Genomic DNA, 23789 nt, shown 5'->3' on the forward strand with positions numbered 1-23789 from the left:
ATGTGACCCAGATCCGGGCACGGATCGGATCGGATTCGGGTCCAGCCTGTAGAATTTCGGACCAGGTCGAGTTGAACCTAATCTGATCCGAACAGGACCGATGCCCAGCTCTAAGTCCGTCCCATGAGGTCGAGCAGTGTGGGCCCCAACGTGATGCGTTTCGAACATCTAACCCATCAGTCAGATGTACCATTCCATCGTGGGCCTAGGTCTCAAAAATAAAGTCAATCTGTGACTTGTGTGGGCCACACCACATACAGAAGTGGGGAGGGGCCCTGCACCATTAAAACATTCATAATTAGTTTTTTGGGCCCACAGAGATGTGGTTTACAAATCCAGCACATCCATTATATGTGTCCCACTTGGATGAGGGTTCAGACCAAGTTTCAGCAGCATTAAAAACTCAGGTGAGTCCCACCAAGTGCTTTTATATGTTTTAACGGTGTCTTCACATGATTTTAGATGGTATGGCCCACCTTAGTTCCATATACGGTTGATTTATGGGATATCCCATAATTTAGAGGGGACCCATCAAATGCACGGTATTGATGGTCGACATGCATCACGGTGGGGCCCACACAACTCGACCTCACGGGAGCTTATTGTGAAGCCGAGCAAATAGTACCTTTTCCATATATATATATATATATATATATATATAAGCAAACAAGTGTCTACGACGTTAGATTGTTCAATCAATCAGATTTAGGAACTGCGACACAAATTTATACGGTTTAACTTGTAGTATATGCCACCTGTACAATTTTTTAGTGTCTGCGTATCAAGCATGATACGCTGCCAGAGTATCAAATAACTCTCCCTCCACTTTATATTACGGAACCATTTCTCTTCTCCCAGCTAGGGAGAGAGAGAGATGGGTTCGTACTCCGGAGACAACGATATCATAATAATCGGTGCCGGCATCTGTGGCCTCGCTACCGCCCTTGCGCTCCACAGGTATTCCCATTTTCTCTCGAAATGAAAGTCTTCTAAGCCTCGTGGACACTCTAATCACTTTCCATCCGGTTCATCTCATAGATTCTTGGGCCAGACGTGGATTTCCTTTCGTAGGGGAATCTAGGTGGGGGCTATCGTGATGTTTGTGAGAAATCCAGCCCGTCCATCTGATTTTTAGCTTATTTTAGGACATGTGACAATAAATGAACTGGATCCAAGACCCAAATGGGCCAAACGAGAGGCAACAGAGGGCTACCGTAGACAAATTTGCATTGCCACAAAAGTTTTTTTTATCAGGCCAAGATTTTTGGTTTTCAGTTCATCCAAGTGGAAATGACTTTATAAACGGTTTGGATGGCATATAAACATCAAGGTGGATCCCAGGAAGGTTTCAATGGTAGGCATTTCTTTCACCAGTTTTCCTTCTTGTGTGGCCCATTGAGTCTTGGATCCAGCTTAGTTTCGGTCACCTGTCTTAAAATGGTATCGCAAAACGGATGGACGGGGTAGATTTATCACAAACATCACGGTGGGCCCCACTCAGATTCCCGGCGCAGGAACTTCATGCGAAAGCCTTTCGCAGGAAATCCGCGTCCGTAATATCGCATGTACTCATCAGTGAGCCACACCATATGTGATGGGGCGAGAAATTCAGGATGATATATGCATCAGGGGTCACGCAAACAATTTAAAGTTGGTCGCTGCTTTCATCCTATGGCATGCTGATGGTGAGTCCAATAGAATGAACGACCCGGATCTCAGACCCACGTGCCATATTGTCAAGTGTGGGGAGAATGTGATTCTACCTTCCTTTCTTAGCTATCGTGCTGTGTTCGATTTTTATTTTATTTTTTTGGATTTGTATGCAGGAAGGGTATTGGCAGTGTAGTTCTAGAAAGGGCCGACTCTCTACGGGCGTCGGGAGCTGCAATCGACATTCACACCAATGGTTGGCGCGCACTTGATCAGCTGGGCGTAGGTCCCACTCTTCGAGAGAAAGCTAATCGTATATATGTGTAGGTCTCCTTGCTTTCGCATGTGTAATCGTTAGGTTCAAAGTTGTGCGTGTTTTGTGGTGTCAACAGGCATTGCACGAATCAAGCCTGCCATGTGAGGCGGGGACGGATGTGTTGAGATTGATCACCATCTTATACTCCGAACCCACGGATCTATCAGACTCCTCACAAATTTTACTGAATCTATGACCGATAAAAATAAAAATAATTTCTAATAAATTTTAAAATAAATTGATTGATGATTTAAAAATAAAATAAAAAAATACAATCCTTTAAATAATGAGCTCAAACTTAGGATGTAATTTTAGACTCAAAACTCTCCAACAATATGACTAACTATGGATGGTAAACTAACAATTTATACACATCACATTTCTAATGGAATTCTTGGTTTTTGTTGGTAATTTGTGCCCTCCGGAACCACACAGATCTAGATCTAAGATAGCAATTCAATAGTAACAAGCAATCACAGAAGAACACAGAGTTTTAATGTGGAAAACCCTTGCGGGAAAAAACCACGGCACAAAGTGACAGAAATCCACTATGAAAAGAAACTTACAAGAGAGAGGACTTACCCGATTTGAACAACCTCGAATCTCACCCTTGCTACACCCTTTGATTTCCCTAGAACCCCTTTAAAAAGCTTTAGAATTATTTCTCATTATATCTAGAAAAGCCCTAGGGATCCCTATTTATAATTTAGGCAACTTCTTTTCTTACCTTGCGAAAGACTGACTCAAATTTCCGCAATCCACATTAGATTTGGAAACAAATCTGCGTAACTACGACTAGTCGAGCCGAGGCTACGACTAGTCGTAGGACCCCTACGATCAGTTGAGACATCCCCACGACCGGTCAAGCAGCCCAGACACCAAAAATCTCAAGTCGCTGGACTTTGAGTCGAGTGGTGTTCGACTAGTTGAGCGGCTCCCACGATCGGTCGAGCAACACCCAAAATCAGATTTAAGACTTTTTCAACAATCTCCACCAAGTCTTCAATCTTCAACCGTGTAGCTCATTGACATCTTCTCTTATCTCTTCATCGTATCATAGCTTCAATCAATACTTCTCGTGCACACTCCGTCCTTCTTTTACGCCATCACCAAGCCAAGAGAAGTTGCACAGAACTTGAACTTCTCTGTAGGAAAGACCTTGGTGAGCATGTCTGCTGGATTCACGCTAGTGTGAATCTTTTCCAATGTGATGCCTCCTTCTTCGAGCACCTGTCAGATAAAGTGGTGACGAACATCAATGTGTTTAGTACGAGAGTGATAAACAGAATTTTTAACCAAAATGATAGCGCTCTCGCTATCACGGTTAACCGGCACGGCCTCCTACTGACCTCCCAACTGATTTATCATGCCTCTGAGCCAAACACCTTCTTTAAACACTTCCGTCACTGCCATATATTCTGCTTCAGTCGTGGAAAGAGCCACATGGACTGAAGCTTCGACATCTAACTGATTGCTCCACCTGCTAGTACAAACGAGTATCCTGAAGTAAACTTTCTGAAATCTATACTGCCTGCATAGTCAAAATCCACATACCCTACCAACTTTGTCTCTGTTTTCTCAAAAGTTAAGACGTAGTCTTTCGTACCTCGAATGTATCGAAGTAGTCATTTCACCGCCTCCCAATGTTGTTTGCCGAGGTTTGACATGTATCTGCTCACAACACCAACTGCCTGTGAAATATCCGGTCTCGTACAGACCATGACATATATTAAACTGTCAACCACATTCGAATAGGGCACATGAGACATACTCTGCTTTTTCTCATTGGATTTAAGACATTGTTCTAAGGAAAGCTTAAAGTGAGCCACATAGGGAATGCTTACCGACTTTGCCTGATCCATCTCATACTTGATCAATACCTTTTCAGGTTATTCTACCTGTGATAACCAAAGCCTGCTCCTCCTCCTGTCTTTATGAACATCTATGCCGATAACCCTCTTTATAGCCCCTAGATCTTTCATCTCGAATGTCCCTGATAACTGAGTCTTCAGTACGTTGATTTTAAACATATCATAACAAGCGATCAACATATCATCAACATACAGTACTAGGATAATGAATTTTTCATCACTCAGTGTCTTGTAATAGACACAGTAATCGTATTCACTCCGAGTAAATTTTTGACTCACCATGAAAGAATCAATTTTTTTATACCACTGCCTAAGCAACTATTTCAAGCCGTACAACGACCTCATTAACCTGCAAACCTTTTTTTCTGGTCCTTTAACTTCGTAGCCCTCTGGTTGCTTCATGTAGATCTGCTCTTCTAATTCCTCATACAGGAATGCAGTCTTTACATCCATCTGTTCTAGTTCGAGATTGTATTGGGCAACCAGCGCCAACACGAATCTGATAGATACTTGCTTAACCAACGACGTGAATATCTCTGTGAAGTCAATTCCTTCTCTCTGAGTATAACCTTTTGCTACCAACGTTGCTTTGTATCTATTCTGTTTCCTTTTGAATAACCACTTGCATCCGATTGCCTTTCGGCTCAAAGGAAGCTCCACCAGCTCCCATGTATGATTTTTATGCAACGAGTCCATCTCATCATCCATCGCCGCCTTCCACTTTTCTGCATCAGGCTCATCAAGAGCCTCCTGAATAGTAGACGGGTTCCCCTCATCTGTAATGAGGGCATATGCAATACTAGAGTCGTCCCTATATCTTGCCGGTAACCTGCGATCACGTGGTAGGTTCCTTCTCATAGGTGGCTGCTCTACCTGACCCTGTACCTCTGTCTTCGTATCTGTCCCTGCTTGTGTATCATCTGTATCAATCTGGATGTCTACGATCACCTTTTCCGGTTCCTCTTGCTCATTTTGATCATTCTTGCGAAATAGGGAACTTTCATCGAATCTGACGTCACGGCTAGTGATGACCTTGCGTGTGACCTTGTCGAATAACTTGTAACCTTTCACACCATACTTTTTGGCCCTATGGTCTAGCTTATCTGTCTCAGCTGACAGTACATGAGAGTAAGCCTCACAACCAAATATGTGTAGATCTGAGTAGTCGATTTTCTGACCACTCCATACTTCCTCTGAAATTTTACATTTAATTGTCATTGAAGGAGACCGGTTCACCAAATAACAAGCCGTGTTAACGGCCTCAGTTCATAGGTCCTTGCCCAACGCAGCATTACTTAACATGCATCTGGCACTCTCCAGGAGAGTCCGATTCATTCGCTCAGTCACACCATTTTACTCGGGCGTGTGGTGCACTGTGTTGTACCTGATGATCCCTTCATGCTTGCAATAACCATTACACTCAATGGAAGTAAATTCTCCACCATTGTTAGTCCTTAAAACCTTTATTTTTCGCCCTGACTGTTTTTCCATCATTGCCTTCAATTGCTTGAATATGGTGAAAACTTCAGATTTACGTTTCATGAAGTAAACCCAAACTTTCCTGGAGTAGTCGTCAATGAATGAAACAAATCATGACGACCCTCCAATGGAAACTTCTGGCGATGGCCCCCATACTTCAAAGCGCACATAATCAAGTACTCCCTCACAAACATGTTTTCCAGATTTAAAAGACAATCTAGATTGTTTACCATATATACAATGCTCACATATATCTAAATCAGAATTTTTTAAAACTGGAATCAAACACCGATCAGAAAGTACCTTCATGCCCCACTCGCTCATGTGGCCCAGACGAGCATGCCACATACGTAGAGACGTGGAGTCTGTAATAGTTGTTGCCGCTCCACCTGCCGAAGTGCTCCCAATCAATCTGTAAAGGTTTCCATGCCTCTGCGCTCTCATAACCACGAGTGTCCCTTTTAAAACTTTAAGGACACCATCAATACTAGTGAACTTGCACCCTATCGCCTCGAGTGCATCGAGAGAAATCAGACTTTTCTTCATATCAGGAACGTGCCTGACGTCAGTCAAGGTACGCTCCATCCCATCAAACATCTTGATATTCACTGTGCCAATAGCCACAACATTACAGGCATTGTCATTGCCCATAAAAACTTGTCCACACTACAAGAAAAACGGGCAAAGGCTACGGCCAAAAACCGTAGCTAAAGACATTTTGCTACGGATATAGTCCGTAGCATGACCGTCGCCCTTGGTAGGGTAGCTAAAGGTCAAAAACCTATGGCTACGGATTATATCCGTAGCAATATATATCAATAGCTACGGATATAATCCGTAGCTATAATTTCTGTAGCGATACGCGCATTAAGCTACGAATAATATCTGTAGCTAAAAGTAGAATGCAATCCGTAGCAAAATGCCGAGGTTGACCCAATAGCTACGGATTTTAGAACAAGAGCTACGGTGATTATCTGTAGCTAATATTAAAAATATAAAAAAAATTATAACAACGGTGTCTATTACCATTGCAAGAACCTGCTGTAATTGATCAGCTCATCTAAAGCTAATACAATTAATGCTGCTAGGAATAGTACATAAAATGCAATCAGTAAAGAACAATCAAATCATACAATGCATCCTCCATTCATATTATAAATAACAATCAAATCATATAATGCATCCTACATTCATATTACAAATAGCAATCAAATCATTACAGCGTCTGCATAGAGCAAATTGCAACCCTCAACCTCCTTGTTTTCTCCTTGTTTACATACAAGGCATTTATGAACAGGGCAAGTAAATGGTTCTCCAGCAACTATCTCTTTTTTATGCTCTTCCGCTTCAGCATCATTTCTTGGATGAAGTAATTTTGTAACACATTCTGGATGATAGAAATGGCCACACGTTGCAGAAACACGGGAAAACCTGAAAGCCAAAATGCCACAATGAATGAGCATCTTAGTCAGGAAGTTTTAAGCATTAAGGACATAGAAGTTTGAGCTACCGACCTAAAAATGTCTAAACTACACCCATTATAAAGCTAGAATGAAAGAAAATTGAATGTACACAACTACACATACCATCACTAAAGAGAATGTACCTAATGCCAGCCTTACCAAAAGAAGCAGCTGCTAAGGCATGCATTGGAGCAGGATTCCAGATCATATTCACAATATGTTATTGTGACTTCGACACATGAGACAGATAGTGGCAGGCTCGGTTATGCATGCACCACTGATAAAAAATCATGCCAGCCCATTCATTGGGTGGGCCAAATGTGCACGTACTGTGAATTGTCCATCAATGCTTAATTGTCCATTTTTTTTCAAATACATGTGACCCATCTGCTGAGCAAACTGACCTCCTCTAGGCCGTGGCATGTACAAGGTAGGTGCACCAGATGAATGGCCCTGTTCTCACACAAACAGTGTTCCATTGGCATATCTTGAGTACCAAAAATATTTTGAGACAGCATTACTTGTTAGACTTTTAATTGTAATACGACTGTGTTCTTATGACTGGTTTCTTGACTCTTATCAATTCTGTTTGATTTATCTTCATGAATAATCTTGAGAACTAGCTAGAGTGGTTAATGTATCTCTTTTTTTATATTCCTTGTTATACAAACAACTTGCAAGAAAGCCTTAAAAAGAATGGGATTGCTAGAATTGATCCTTATATCATCAGCAGTCACTTGACCATGATTCTGATTTCAGTTCAGTCAACGGCATCTACTATAAATGATGAGACAAAATGTTGTTATCCCTTTGTTTTACCAGTGAAATTAATAATCTAATCCTTCACAAAAAATTGTAATCATTCAAACAAGAAAAGATCAAATTAATATTTTTTAAGACTTGAAATTTCTGCTAGAATATAACAAACCTCAGCGTTGCTGGATTTATCAGAAGAGCCCAACTTGCCACAAAAAAAAAAAACAAAAAACACTGATGCCGTTTGTATTGGCAATTTGCGCACAATAAGTTTTGAATTGCCTGTGCCAAACAAACAATGTGAAGGTGAATGCCCCAAATTTTTGGAAGCAAGATGAACAAAAACATGACATATAGTAAAAAACGAAAGATGGTTTCATAAGCATGCATACTTTCACTTGAGCCTTAGACATGCCAAGAGATTTACAGGCTGAGTCAGCACCAGCATCTTTAGTTGCATGGAAGGACCTCAAACACCTCCCTTCACAACTGTATAAAAAAAATTGAGTGAAATGCATGTGTCATTCAGTCATGGAGAGACGAAAAAAAGGAAAGAAAGAAAGGAGCATCAAGCGATGTTTAATGCTGACTTGACTGAATATCAAGCCTTGAGCACGAATATGGCCTGATACCAATAGACAAAAAAAACAAGATATCATGTCGCATCAACAAATTAGTTATAGATAAATAATGAGGGTAAACTGTCAACATTCTTCAAAACAAAATTCTTGATTCATCAAGGCATAAAGGTTGTGCACTAATTATGATTTAAAAGAACATTTTAGTATTTTTCGATTAACATTTGATTCACTAATCACCATAGACAGTAAAATACCTGCTGAATAAATAATGTACATAATGAAGTTCTGGTGTCAGAAAGATGATATGGACATCAAATAGATAATTTATAATTACAGATTAATTGCCAAAATATCTTTGGGAAGATATCCATGATAAACAATAGAAACTACTGTGAACAGAAAAATGGTATTAAAAAACATCTTTACAGATACAACAATATCCTTCTATTGCATGGGGAAATTTTCATTGGCTACATGCATGGACAATTCTTGAGATAAGGATGTCCATATCTACCTGGACGTTAACATCCATGAGGTGTCTGGGTGTGTGAACAGGGGTGTCCAGGGATGTTGTTGATTTGCATTTGGATGACACCTCATGGATATCCTTTTTGCTAAAGAATGTGCTATTGTGCCAGAGGAACATATATTCAAAGAGGCAATCCTAAGGCACTTGTGCCAACATGGCAGACACATGAGATTCACACCCTGTTGTGAGCAGGTCCTGAAATGTCAACATATGCTCTCTCCTGGAATCAAGGCCATGTAACATTGGGTTGAATCTGATGAAGTACAGTTTGCAGTAGTGAAGTGGAGAGCACTCACTTAAGACGGTTGTCCTAGATACCAAAAAATCAGATGAACAATACCAAACTGTTCCAGAAAAAAATTAGATGAACAACACACTTACCGAAACTGCTCTAATCAGATGAACCATTGATAGCTAATTGTTTGGAGCCCCGCCATTCAATTCACTATCAGCCGCACAGCAACCTATGCAACAACCTCAACAATTTGATATGTCACCCTGATTTTAGTTCTAAATGAGTGAAGCCTCAAATCCCAAGTCACTTCTAAATGTAACCCTGATTTTGGTTTTGGTTCTCTTTTTCTTAGAAGTACTTCCGTTGATATGATATGGTCCTATAAATATATCAAGCTGGGATGTGGTTTGAATAAATCCTGTTGTACTAGGTTCACCGATTGCTTTGAAGTTGGACTTGAAAGAAAGGTAATAGCAATTTGAGGGCTCCTGCCTCATTATGAATGCTAGTAAATGCTCACATGCGGAAATTATTCTGGTTAAGCATGGAACTAGGAAGATGCAAAGCATTAAACAAACTGAATGGCATGAATATCAGGCAATACTGCAAGCACATACTATACTCTCTCTTTTTTTTAGACTACCAAACAAACATGCATAAAACCTGAAAGTGATTGTGCAGAAAAAGAAAAAGAGAACTGGAAAAAAAAAAAAAATCACACCTTGTAGAAATGCCAGTTCTCTATAGGAGAAATTAGGGCTTCAACCCTTTCAACAGGAAGCACCAACAAGCATGCATCTATTTTATCCATATGTTCATCTATATGCACACTATACACATGACAATCTAGCATGGATAGGTAAGGAAGATCACTTGTAGAATTGTTTTTTTTTTTTTGTTTTTTTTGTTCTGTAAGTTGTTGCTAGTTTAGTGTGTAGCCATACATGCCACTGTAACCTACCACAATTTAACCAGTCTCTAGCACGTGGGGGATTTGTACAAGTGCTATCCATCAAAGAACTCCTTCATAATGCAATTGAGTCTTCAATTTGAAATTCAAATTTAGATGAAGGGAAATGAAATAGTGTCAGGTTGGTGACATGGCATGTGCTTGGCACATGACATGGTGTGTGGGTTGAAAGCTGAAGTGTATAAAAGAAGAAATGCAGGTTTGTATTAGGAATTCCAGTCGCATCATATTTTGAAGAGCTGGAAGGAAGAACTAAAAAAATAATTCAGCCCTCTCCAAGAGCCAAGCCAAATCATATGAAGGTCTAAGAAGAAGAAAATAAACCTGATGTATTTTCCTGATCTTCTTCTTCTTCTTCTTCTTTTCTATTCTCTTCAATGTGTAAGATTTTTAACATCTTGTGAAGCTTTCATCTTCATGATGTTGATGATTGTTAGTTTTATTGTTTGAGATTGTGAAAAGATTTTATTGATTTGATAAAATATAGAAGAGACTGATAACTGAAATGAAACAAATGACATTAAACTTGTAAGATATGCTTCCATGATAAGATCTCCTTCTTCATCACCATTTTCATCATCTACAACAATTACAAACTAGTAAAAGACAGGTTAACTATAGTTTGAGAGCTACTGGTCTCAAAATTCAATGAACCAGAAGAAATAACTTAGGCTAGCTTTGGATGTAGTACCCATCTAAATTTCTTACATTAGTGGTCAAACAGAGCAAGCAAGCTGTTGTAGTACCCATCTACAATCAACAGCCCAACCTGTTCAAAATTAAAAAATTCTAAAAATAAAATAAAAAATCAATACCCATCTTTCCGAATTCTTTAAAAGGCAAACAAGTATAAGAACATATTTTGTTTCTGAACTGTAATTCTATCAATGTCTCATTAGTTAACCATATATTTTGTTTTCTTGCATGGCTGCTGTTTTCTTTCTTCTCCAATAGAAGGGAATTGAAAAGCATGATTTTGATGTAGCGAGTACAATAAAGTTGCAACAAATTCAAAACCTGATCAGTGCCTCTCCAGCTAAAAGAACCAGATCTAGGTTGTTAAGATAAATAATGAGCTTGGAAAGTGCTCTTATCAGTGTTGTTCATTGTCCTGAAATGTAACATTTAATTATGCAACTGAGTACACAAATGCACACCAGTGAAGAAATACAAGGCTCGTGGAAGGTACTCCAACTACCAAAAGAGCAAAAGCGAAGGAAAACAAATTAACCCCAAAGATATCCTACATAACAGTTACCTACATCCACCTAGCTATATCTACAAAAACAACATCCAATTTATTGCGAGTACCCTTCTGGATAGCTTCATTTGCTACAATTGCCGGATCTTTTTCGTACCCTTTCGCAAATATAGGAAACTGAAAGGTAATTTTAGCAATAGTTGATCAGCTCAGAGAAATATTATCTAACAAAAATGAGACCAACTCTCTCTCCTATTTTACAGAAATAAGATGAAGAGTTAAAAAAAACTATTGCATGCCTGTGAACAACACACCAACAACTGCAAGCAGACTGTAAAATCCATTTTGAATTCTATATAATTGAATAAAAAGGACTTTGGGGCCCGCTTAATCCTGTAAAGCATATTGCAGTTATTCAGAAACTGCTTAATGTTCCTTTCAGCTGAACATGCTTAATGTTCTTGTCTTCTTACCACACAACACATACATGCCCACCATTTCCTCAATAGTTGTCATCCTTTATGTTGTTGCACCCTATATAATGAGAGGATACAAATCATTTTCATACCTTGGAATTTTGTATTTCTCTAGTTGAAGCAGTGCTATTAATATCCACTAACAAACATTTTGAGATAAGCAGTGTGATCCAATAGCCATTGCAACTGAGAGAACAGTTGGCAACAAATGTCATATTGGTTTTAAAGTCTAAGGCTGCATTTGGAGCACAAGCAGATTTGAGTTGCAAACATTTAGTGGAAATGGCCACCCATGCAAAAGTTGGGCCACTCCATGAACATCACCTTTGTCGAGAATCAGCTTGATCCACTCATCAGATGGGCCACCCCTGTATATTGATCCAGGCCCTGGGCTATCCATTTATATCGATTGTGTGGTCCATCTAATGAGTGAATCTAGCTAATTGTGGAGCCCACCATTTGCATGGCTCAAAGGTCACACCAAATACTGATTACGAAAAATCAAATAAAAAACCACATATCAACAGTTTCAAACCTAAGAAACTCATGACACAATCCAAGGCATGAAAATATCGTACTTACAGACAATATCCGTTCTCTATCATGCTCTCCCACTTCCTCTAGAAGCCTCACTTTCAATTGTTGAGGCATGTCCTGCAGCATCAAGTTTCAATGTAGGTCATCCAACCATACAACCATGTGGGCCAACTCATGGGTAGAGAAAAAAATTATGGGACTCAAATGCGATCCACACAAAACATTCCTTGTTGAGACATTTCATCAAACAGTTAGCATGCATCGCATACAGGAGATTATATACAATAGATTTTTTAGTTTTTACAAGTAAGGCCATTGTTCAATGACCTAAATTCTGATATTATATATGATCCATGCACCAAAAAACTGAAAAAAGGGGCCCAACTTGTATAAAATGAAAAGAAAAAAATTAATAATAACTGGTAATTTCCTAAAAAATTGGAGATTGGTAAGGAACATAATCAAAAGACTTAATCAAAACCCTCAATTCAAAAGGCCCAAATTAGATGCATCAAGTGAAAAGCACCTAATCAATTGTCCATATCAAAAAATCCCGAATCAAATGTACCTTGATGATTTGGGCTATGATTGGAAGCACGGTGTACCGTGATGTAGCCGAAATTTTTAGGGTTGAGTTCTTCCATGATAAAAAAGGGGTATTCTTCTGCTTGTTCTTTCGACTTCAATAGCTTGTTCGTAAAAGCACTCGCCATGGCTGCATATGGAAGAAGAGAAGAAAAATCCTCACCTCTTGTAGTTCCTCTCCTGTTATTTTCCCTCTGCATTGCTATACACCCTACGAAAACACCACCAAACCTCAATAAACAGAGAGAGAGAGAGAGAGAGAGTCGGTCGGTTTTTGTAGGGAGGAGAGAAGGATTTTGGGAGATGAGGGTTTGAGAGCGTCGATTGTTGGAGAAGGGGTTGGGAGAGTAGGGATTCGGTAGAAGCGTGAGTGAGAGAGAGAGAGAGAGAGAAATGGGGGGAGATTTGGGCGCAGCTCTATTTTGAGCGCGCGCCCAATTTTGGGCGGAGGGACCATGGATGGTCCTCTCAAGGGGTTCCGTAGGGCCCACCATGGTGTATTTGCTTTATCCATTCCGTCTATTAATTTTAATAAATTATTTTTGTTAATAATCCTAAATATAAAGTAGATTAAAGGCCCAAGGAGACCACACCATAGGAAGCACATATGATTTAATCTCCATGTTTTCTACCGTGTGGTCCACTTTAGCCTTCGATCTATATGAGTTTTGGTTTCATGCCCTATAATAATATTTCAAAATATATAGACAGCTTAGATAGAACACATATAAGTTTTTAGACCCTATAGGGCCCTTATACAACCATTAATTATTAATAGCGTGGCACTTTTTTAGCTACGGATTAAAACCGTAGTAATTTTAGCTACGGTTTATATCCGTAGCAAAAAAGTAACGTAGTCTGTATCCTTTGCCTCTTTTTTTGGTAGTGCCATCATCGCATTCCTTGTAACTGGCGAACCAACTCCGATGAAGAGTCATGTGATAAGATGCTCTTATGTCAAGTATCCACTCGTCTTTATGATTGTCGTGTAAGTGACCAATCATAAAAACAGACAGAACATCACCACCACTTAATTCTTCATCAGATGTGACCACATTGGCCTCCTTGGAAGAAGCTGCTGAATTTTTTTTTTTCGTTTTAAGATTTCTACAATCCTTCTTCATGTGTCCAAACAACCCACAATTTCAACACTTTAATTTTCCTTTGCCCTTTCCCTTGGATTTGGATCTAGGTCTTGAGGATCTTATACCTCTCTTAGAATCTCTGCCCCTCGTAATCAGTGCATCAGAAGATGCCCTCATGTCACCGTTTAACTTTCTCATAGCCTTTCCTTGAAGGGCTGAGATAACGGTGTCAACACTTAGGATTTTATTTGCGGTGCACATTGTGTCCCTGAAAGACTCATATGATGCAGGAAGAGATTTCAACAATATACATGCATGTTCCTCATCTTTGACCACTTCCTCTATATCAAACAATTTACACATCAATTTATTAAAGTTGCTGATATGGGCTTCTAGATCTCCACCCTCTGCCATCTTTAAGGTATAACATTGTAGCTTCAAGTGCAGGCGATTTTCAGAAGACTTTTTTGCATAGATGTTCTCTAACTTCGCCCACAAACTAGCCGCAGTTTTCTCCCTCAAAACATTATAGAGAACCTCATCCGTGAGACATAAACGGATAGAGGCTAAAACATTACTATCAAGGTTTTCCCATTCATCATCTTTCATGGTAGATTTTCGCTCCTCAAGAGCCTTAATCTCGCCTTGCTTGGTTAACAGGCTAAGCATCTTAACCTTCCATAACTCAAAATTATTTTTGCCCGAGTACTTCTTAATATCAAGCTTGTCGTTTCCCATTATTACTAATCCTGCAGATTTAAATCTGTGCCCCAACGATTGCTTTGATGCCACTTGTTGGTAATTTGTGCCCTGCAGAACCACACAGATCTAAATCTAGGATAGCAATTCAATAGTAACAAGCAATCACAGAAGAACATAGAGTTTTAATATGGAAAACCCTTGCAGAAAAAAAACCATGGCACAAAGCGACAGAAATCCACTATGAAAAGAAACTTACAAGAGAGAGGACTTACCCGATTCGAACAACCTCAAATCTCACCCTTGCTACACCCTTGGATTTCCCTAGAACCCCTTTAGAAAGCTTTAGAATTATTTCACATTATATCTAGAAAAGCCCTAGGAACCCCTATTTATAGTTTAGGCAACTTTCTTTTGCACCTTGCGAAAGACTGACTCAAATTTCCGCAGTCCGCATTGTAACTACGACTAATCGAGCCGAGGCTATGACTGGTCATAAGACCTCTACGACCGGTCGAGACATCCCCATGACCGGTCGAGCAGCCCGGACACCAAAAATCCCAAGTCGCTGGACTTTGAGTCGAGCGGCTCCCACAACCGGTCGTGGCTAACCCACGACCAGTCGAGCAACACCCAAAATCAAATTTAAGACTTTTTCAACAGTTTTCAGCCAAAAAAATTAAATGTCCAATTTAGCTTAACCATATTGTTCTCCTGCTTAAATGATCAAAAGTTAATATGACAATTAAAACTTACTATTTATAGTAAAAATAAAATAAAGGTAATTTTTTTTATCAAAAGTTAATACGATAATTAAAACTTACTATTTATACTAAGAATAAAATAAAGGGGACTTTTTACCGTTGATATGATGAAATCTTACAAATCCAATGTGGGTAACTTGGTGTAAGTAGTGTTGGTTGGCTAAAGTAGCTTCTCCTACCCAAAATCAAAAATCATATATGATATGTTAAAAAACTCATCCTTATTTGTGAGATACTACTGTTTTAAAATTGCGACGGTCCAGATGATTTGTGCCTCTGATCGGGCCTTCTTTGCCACGAAAGTTTTTGTTACCCGCTCTGCATCACCATGGTACCCCATCAAACCTGGAAAAAGAAAAGAAGTGAGCCACGGCTAAGTGCCATTTGTTGTTGCATGGGTCATCCGTACCAGGGTGCAGCAGATGGACAGGGAGGATTCGGTCACCTTTCTGCTCATGGTTGGATTGCTGGAAATTTATATCTTTAAGTTCATCCATGGATGGACCACGGTCCACATATCTCAAACAAGTGAAAGATCCCCAATCATTTTTTATATTTAATTTAAAAAAATAATTTTTGAAAAAAAAAAGCAAAAAGAAAAAAAAAAAAAAAACAAAAACAAAAACAAAAACAAAAACAAAACGGAAGCCGTAGACGATTTTTTTTTTTTTTCTTCTTTTTCTTCAAACGTCCTTTAAATGTGGCAAGTGGTTGGTGGAGATCATAGTGCTGGGGAATTATTTTACCATGGCCTACTACCGCATGGCTCACAAATGGACAGTTGGCGTCATCCAACCATGCAGCCTTGTGGGCTGAATCCATGGTGACCTACCATATCACCATTTTGCCACATGTATGGTGAAGATTACGTTTCATGGGGCCTTCCATGATAATTTCTTCTTTTTTTTTTTCTTTTTTTTTTCTAAATTATAACCCTTTAACGTAAAAAAATAATAATAATAAAAAATAAAAATTATATTTTGAAGTAACTTAATAAATTGGGAAATGGTTCTATGCGGTCCACCTCATGGGAACTTCCCATGAGGTCGAGATGTGTGGGCCCACCATGATGCATGGCGAAAAATCTACCCCATCAGTCAGATGCACCATTCCATGATGGGCCTCTGGGTTAAAAATCAAGTCAATCGATGACTTTTGTTGTCCACACCACAGACAAAAGTTGAGAGGGGTTACCGACCCATTAAAACATTCATAATCATTTTATTGGGCCCACCAAGATGTGGTTCACAAATCCAGCCCATCCATTGTGTATGTCCCACTTGGATGAGGGGTGGTACCAAGTTTCAGACACATCCAAATTTCAGGTGGGCCCCACCAAATGATTTTATATGTTTTAGGCATATCTTCATTGATTTTAGATGGTATGGCCCACCTGAGTTCAGTATATGGTTGATTTTTAAGATATCACATAATTTAAAGGGAGACCCATCAAATGCATGGTATTGATTTTCAACACACATCAGGGTAGAACCCATACAGCTCGACCTCATGGGAAGTTCCTGTGAGGTCGACCGCATAGAACCATTTCCATAATAAATTATATTTTTAAGTAATTCTAAACACCTCCCTATTGTCTGGTGACAATTGAAGAACTCCTTTCCACATTTATGGATTCTTTCAATTACCTCCGGCCTGTTTGAGACGTTAGAGGAATCCGTGCCAAATGTCCCTGCTACCCGTATGACCAGCTCCTTTTGCCTGCCGTTGACCCTACCCTACTGTCCAATCCACTCTATTTTAACAAGGGAGAATTTATTTATTTTTTTAAAAAAAATTTAAAATTTAAAAAAGACTACCCAATTTTTGGAGTGTCCCATTTTCACCACCGAGTGACATGCTGAACAGGTTTGATGACATAAGCATGCTAGGTTGGGTCCGCATGCCTACAAATAGCTGCCTACTAGCCAGGTAAAACGGTGTAATGCTTAAAGGTAGCAGGCGAGGGAATCAGCAACGAATCTCTGTTTCACGGAGGTATCTACAAGAGGGAGGCTTTTAAAATTGTCATAAAACAGAGGGCAAGTTCACGGTGCAACAGTCCACGATCCAGGCCGTTCATTGGGTGAGCCCCACTTCGGATCTGCTCGGGTGGATGGATAATAAAAACGTACAGTAAAGAGCATATTTACAAACGGCCAGTATCATATGGGAAAGAACCACCAGTTGGACTGTTCGGATCATCCAATCAGTTCGATTGGTAGATCATGCCACGTGTCCCGTTTGGGTGCAGAGCACTTGTTAAGGGAAATGGATGATAGTTTAGATCTGCGTTTGTCAAAAATGCTGAATATTTCAACTTTGTTATTCACATTTATACTTATTTCGTCTGAATTATATATATTCAGGGTGCGACATGTTTCTCTCGACAATGGGATGACACGGGAAGTACTATATGGGTAAAATTCCAAACTCGTCACTTGTTCAACAGCTGCACAGATGGGCCACCAATCCAATGGTCTAGATTGATCAAGATGCAGCTCACCTGATTGAATACAGGAACTACCCATCGTTATGATGTGATGATGTAACGGAAGGTTCCGTTTGGATTTAAGCAGTTTGTGTTGGGGATTATTGTAGGAATGAAGAGTATCGCAACTTGGTGAGGAGTGATCTCATCCAAGCACTTTTTGATGGCCTACCGCCCCGAACAGTCCACTTCGGCTGCCATATCGTCCAAGTCAAAACAGATCCAGTAACTTCTCAGTCCGTCCTTCATTTCGATGATGGCAGTGTGGCCACTGCCAAGGTAATCTATCAATCCTGGACGTCAAATCTTTTTGGTTTTTTCTGACCGTTACATTGTTTTCTTAATTAACATTTCCCTTTTTGAGCAATGATGATAATATTCAGGAAACGAGAAGTGTTCAAGTCCAACCGGTTGGATAATAACTTATAGTCCTCCATTCCAATAGGTTGTCCCCACCATGGGGATCGGTTGGAAAAATCAGCTCCATCCACTCGTTAGGTGGGCCACACCAAAGAAAATCAATGTTTTGATAAATAACAAAATACAAGTGTGGTCCAATGGGCATGTGGATGATGCTGATTTTTGCATAAAATAATATCAACGATTGGGCCAACCAATTCGATGGATTGGACGTCACACATGAAAATTTGGAATAGTTCAAATGATTTTGGTAATCAGCTATTTGATTTTGTTTCCTACATGACAAGAAAGAAACATTCACATTCATGTGATATATAGATTTTAATCGGCTGCGACGGAGTAAACTCGATAGTGGCAGAATCACTCAAGCTAAAGCCCACTAGAAGCTCTCATACAGGTGTACTGCAAGGGCTTACAAATTACCCAAATGGTCATGGATTTGGCAACGATTTCATCCTGATGAAGAAAGGACATGTGATTGTAGGGAGAAATCCAATCGGCAACAAGCTCGTCCATTGGTTCATATTCCAGACGCGACTTCCTGAAGGTAGTAGTATTAGTTCAAATTCCAGCGAAGACTTACGGTAATCATTAACCGATGAAAGATGCTAATCATGGTTAAAAGAATCGGTGATTTGGATCTAGTGCCACTAGGCAGTTAAAACTGCAAGACCCCACGACTAGTCTAGATCTCGTGTTGGAAAATGGAAATCTCATTTGTGGGTTCACTGACATGCATGCTTTTATCATATATGTACACAGATTATGGAATATCAGGGAAGCCCGAAATCATCCGAGAAGCAGCACTGGAATTAATTAAGGGATTTCCACCAGAAATGACCGAATTGGCGGAGAACAGTCTACTCGACTCTTTTACTTTCACAAAGATAAGATACAGAGCACCGTGGGATCTGTTATTGGGAAACTTGCACAGGGGAACGGTGACTGTGGCAGGGGACGCAATGCATGTGATGGGGCCATTCCTTGGGCAAGGCGGTGCAGCTGGCCTAGAAGATGCAGTTGTGCTTGGAAGATGCCTGGCGAAAGCGATGCAGATGGACCGAAATGGAGATTACGACGGGAAGCAGCTGGCGACTAGAGTTGGGTTGGCACTCGTTGAATATGTTAAAGAAAGGAGGATGAGGGTGACAAGGTTGTCTATGCAGACGTACCTTAATGGATTGTTGATGGCAACCTCATCCGGTTTTACGAGTGGATTGATTGTGTTCGTGTTAAAGACTATTTGGTGGCGCACTTGAACATACTCAATATGACTGTGGCCGCCTTTGAAAACGTGTGTTCGTGTTTTCACAATAACCTGCTGCAAAGTGATGCAATAAGATTGGGAGTGGGGCCAACGATCACCTTAGCCCACACATTCAAAGCTCCCCTCTTCCTAGGGCCCTCTCTCTTCTAATTATTAAATTTCATGCATGCTTTCTAAAATGAGCTTTGTAAGGGAAAAATAGTTAATAATGTATGTTAATTTCTTTCTTTGTGAGAATTTTTTGATTTTCCTTTGAGAGTAATTCCTCTCCTTTATATTTGAGTGAGGGAATTACCAACCTTGAGTGAGTTCCCAAGCCATCTATTATGTATTTGGCCACCATTTTCAATCAAAGCAATCATTCTCCTCCTCCTCCTCTCTCTCTCTCTCTCTCTCTCTCTCTCTCTATATCAGCATCATTTGGTGTTAGAGAAACTCGATGTTCAGGTACAAAAATGAGGCCCACCCCACCATATGGCTCCACTCAAAGATGTTCATATGTATGTTGAAAATGCGGCCACATCGTTGATTGGTAACTTTGTGTATTAAGTTGTCCAATTCTTCTCAGCCTATTTGTTAAGGCAAAACATCTGCCCTATGATCATCCTGAGGTCATTGGTTAACCATCTGAGGTAGTTTTACAAACTCCTAAGTTAGTCTGGTGCGATCACAAGGATAGACTAGACTATTCCTAGTGACTAAGGATAGATGTCTTGAAGGACTGAACAAACAACATTGTGCTACTTTAATTTGTTTTTTGTATTAGGTTTGGTTGATTGATCATGGATCCTTATTCTTATATTTTCTTTTACTATTTATAGTCTTCCTTATGCAATTGTGAGAATAATGTTGCCCACAAAGCGATCTTATATGCTGCCAATTGTAAAGTAGCAATTACCTTCAATTGATCATGCCTCTGGCCATTTGTCGAATGCATTCTCATCTCTTTGATGGTCTTCTACATGTTCGTTAATGCTGATGCAGGCCTAACCGTTACAATATCTTTTCTCTAGATCACATGCATGGAACGTTCCTTTGAAGATTTGCTCATCAATGAGCCGTCTTCCATGTCTTCAGCATATACCATGAAGATATCGTATGTACCATGTAACCACTTCTATGCCATCATTTAGAACTGTCGGATCTTGTCCAAACATTGCCATTTCTACTAATATTAATGGGCCATGCTATGAAAATTGACCTGAAGCAAAAATTGGAACAATCCACCGATAACCTACGCTACACGGTCCACTAGTTTTGAAAACAGTCCACTAGTTTTGAAAGGAGAGCCGCCCTTGGAAATTGGCCATCCTAATTTTCATCTCAGGTGATCTTTTTTGGTGCATTCCACCGTCGTGGCTTGCAATTAAAAAAAGTTGTATGTTAGACTTTTCATGTGAAAGAAGAGACCATTGGCAACTAGCATCAATGAATGGGAAAGAACCGGTAATGCGATCCATGCATTGTGTTCCAACCTGAGCAAAACACACCCAATGAATGGTTGGGATAATGGGCCACTATGCCACTTAAACCACATGATGAAATTAGTTGTTGTCCTCGGTTTAGATTTTTGCTTATATAAAATGTCATTGAAGTAGGCTGTAGCATATGTTTCCACATTATTTAGAACTTCCCATATTGTTTTTAGTAATAACACATAATTTGATAATGCAATTGATCTTTACAAAACAAAGCACGTTGACCTTGTGCGCTGATGACCCAGGGTATACTCTACCAGCCTTTCTCAGGAGTACAAACTTGCTGCTTCAACGTTTAGTACGGAATATTATTCATGTTACTAAGGCAATTCACGACATGTACCATAATGGTTAATGTGTGCATGATCTCAGTCAGTCATTAGTTGGGCAATCCATGAACACACCCTAACATTCAATGATTAAATGGTCCACACATATATGGGAAGAAGAGGTGAATTATATTATATTCAGGCTGCATATGATGATGCTTGATATGCAGGCATTCAGAAATTGTACATGTTGCATTGATCACTTGATCAAATGTGTTTACATAAAACCAATGCAATGTCCCTCAATGTTCAGGAGGACTATCATGCTAACATTTATGATGCAACATCAATGGAAGCAACTTATAGGTCTATCATCTTTACCATCTCTCTTTTGTTTCATTTGGATGTTTGTACAAATATTGAGATAGAAGTCTCTTGGATTTGTATTTTAATTGACCGGATATAATTATAATGATCATTTGTTTGGTTTTCAGTGTAGATGATATTCTTTACATTATCTTATTTCATCAGTAGTTGACCCAATTTTGGCTATTTACTAAATATATAGTTCAGTTTGCTATTCAGGCCAACTGAGCATCCAAACAAACCGAAAATGATATTTAGTCCAACTTCATATTTAGCCCAATCTTTTGAATTTTATGAATGGGATTCTTATTAAACAATTGTATGAATTTTTTTTGGATGACTACCAGGTGTAACAGATTCAAAAAAGAAAACACAAATCTAACGCTCTTTAAAAAAAAAAAAAAAATGCATAAATTTTAGCAACAGACCAAATCCATTGCTAATTTCTGAACAAGAAAATCAGGTGCATTCTTCCATGGTTTAGCAACGGATTTTTAATTTTTGTGACGGATCCTATCCGTTTAATTTTTTGCAACGAGGAAAATTGCAACGGACTAAATCCGTCATTAATTGGTTCTGCGATGGATCTGGTCTGTCACAAATTGGCGATTTTGCCAGTGTTCACAGATTTGTATGCAACAGGAATTTCCATGTCTATCTTCAAATGATAGCACTATGACTTAACATACTTTGTGAGTGCTAGGAAAATGTTCCGATGCTCATAGTTGTAAAGGGAAATAAGGATTATCCTGTTAATGGATCTAGATTGTCCATCTAGTGTAGCGGCCACGTCACATCCCACCAAGCAGCAATCACATCCATCTGATGGTTTTAACAAACTGATCAATGGACTAGAACGAATGGCCAAGATAGTCTGTAAACAAACAAACAAAAAAAAAAAAAAAAAATCCATACAACACTTTAAACAATTCATTATGTAGGGGCACTATAGTTTGATCTTGAAGACGTCATCCTATCGTTCGTAAGGGCAACTTTGGATGGAAAGTGGATGGTGATACTGGTGCTATGTGGAATACACAGCGGATTTCTCCTATCATTGATCTACAGTGAACATAGATGGCCTACTTGGGCCATGTAGGAGTGAATTTGCAACATAAGATGCAACTACACCAAAATGGTGGATTTGGTTTAACAACGGATTTAATTCGTCGCTAATGGAAAAAGCCCGTTGCCAATTCCATCTTTCTCGAATTGCAAATTCCCGCCCAAACTAGCAATTCGTGATGGTTTTTAGTTGCTTTTGCGATGGATCATGGTCCGTCATAATAGGACTTTTGCCTCGAACATTTATTTTTTTCATTTTTTTAAGAATATGGTGGAATTTTTTAATTTATTTTTTTTTGTAGTCTAATAATTGTTTTTTAATAGAATTTCAGTAGTTTAATTGTACATATTTGTATATAAGATTATTTTTTAACAATTGAGTGAATGCAAATATATATATATATATATATATATATATATATATATATTGTTTTTATATCAAATGAGTGGAAATTATTTTAAAAAAAAAAATTACAACTAATATTTAAATGATTTGTAATATCACATGAAAAAGAATATTGAGAACTTAAAAGAATTTAACAATGTTTGAGAAAAAAATGAGATTTTGAAAAAATAAAAATCGTGATTTAATATTTTTTTTTTTTTTTTTTTTAAAAAAAAAAAAAAAAATATTGTGGGACAAAAAAAAAAGAATATTGAATACAGTTGATAAATTTTTTTTTTTTTTTAAAAGGAATTCGATTTTGAGAAAAAAATAATATCCTGAAAAAGAAAATTAAAAATATTTTTAAAAATGTGAAAATTTTCACAATGTTGAAAAATGAAATATATATAATCCTAATTTCTAAGTTTTCTAACCTTATACGCCGACTCTGAACCCACCTCGTCCCGATCCCAATCTCTCTTCCTCCCTCATCCTCCTCATCTTCCAAGCCCGGCAACCACCCACCACCATCACCACCCTCCTCCTCTCTCTCCTCTCCCCCTCCGTCTCTCCCTCCCTCCATCTTCCAAAGTTGACAACCACCCACCACCATCACCACCCTCCTCTCTCTCTCTCTCTCTCTCTCTCTCTCTCTCTCTCTCTCTCTCTCTCTCTCTCTCTCTCTCTCTCTCATTGCTCCAACCTTTACATCCTTAACTAACTCCATCAACGGTTTTCATGACATCGACCTAGATTGGTTCAGGCATACTAGACTCGGTACCGAGTCGAGTCGAGTCAGCCCTAACTCGGTTCGACTCGACTCAATGCCCAACTCTACTGAAAATTTCTTGGAG

The 23789-nt window shown here is 39.1% G+C and overlaps 1 protein-coding gene and 1 long non-coding RNA gene across 2 annotated transcripts; one reads left to right on the forward strand and one right to left on the reverse strand.

Annotated features, from left to right (window-relative positions):
* Nucleotides 1–868: 868 nt before the first annotated feature.
* On the forward strand, nucleotides 869–19687 carry LOC131236672 (monooxygenase 1-like). The gene is made up of 6 exons (XM_058233993.1): nucleotides 869–957; nucleotides 1827–1973; nucleotides 17564–17614; nucleotides 17796–17964; nucleotides 18424–18652; nucleotides 18868–19687. The coding sequence occupies exons 1-6, from the start codon at nucleotides 875–877 to the stop codon at nucleotides 19362–19364; spliced, it is 1176 nt and encodes a 391-aa protein (XP_058089976.1). The 5' UTR covers nucleotides 869–874; the 3' UTR covers nucleotides 19365–19687.
* Nucleotides 7660–13005, reverse strand: LOC131236675 (uncharacterized). Its single transcript, XR_009166824.1, has 8 exons — nucleotides 12633–13005; nucleotides 12110–12181; nucleotides 11525–11585; nucleotides 11109–11228; nucleotides 10559–10961; nucleotides 9602–10446; nucleotides 7928–8024; nucleotides 7660–7817 (listed from the first exon to the last, which is right to left on the reverse strand). It is a non-coding gene; the product is annotated as an uncharacterized LOC131236675 (long non-coding RNA).
* Nucleotides 19688–23789: the final 4102 nt, after the last annotated feature.

This window comes from Magnolia sinica, chromosome 2, assembly GCF_029962835.1.
Source record: "Magnolia sinica isolate HGM2019 chromosome 2, MsV1, whole genome shotgun sequence".
Lineage (NCBI taxonomy): Eukaryota > Viridiplantae > Streptophyta > Magnoliopsida > Magnoliales > Magnoliaceae > Magnolia > Magnolia sinica.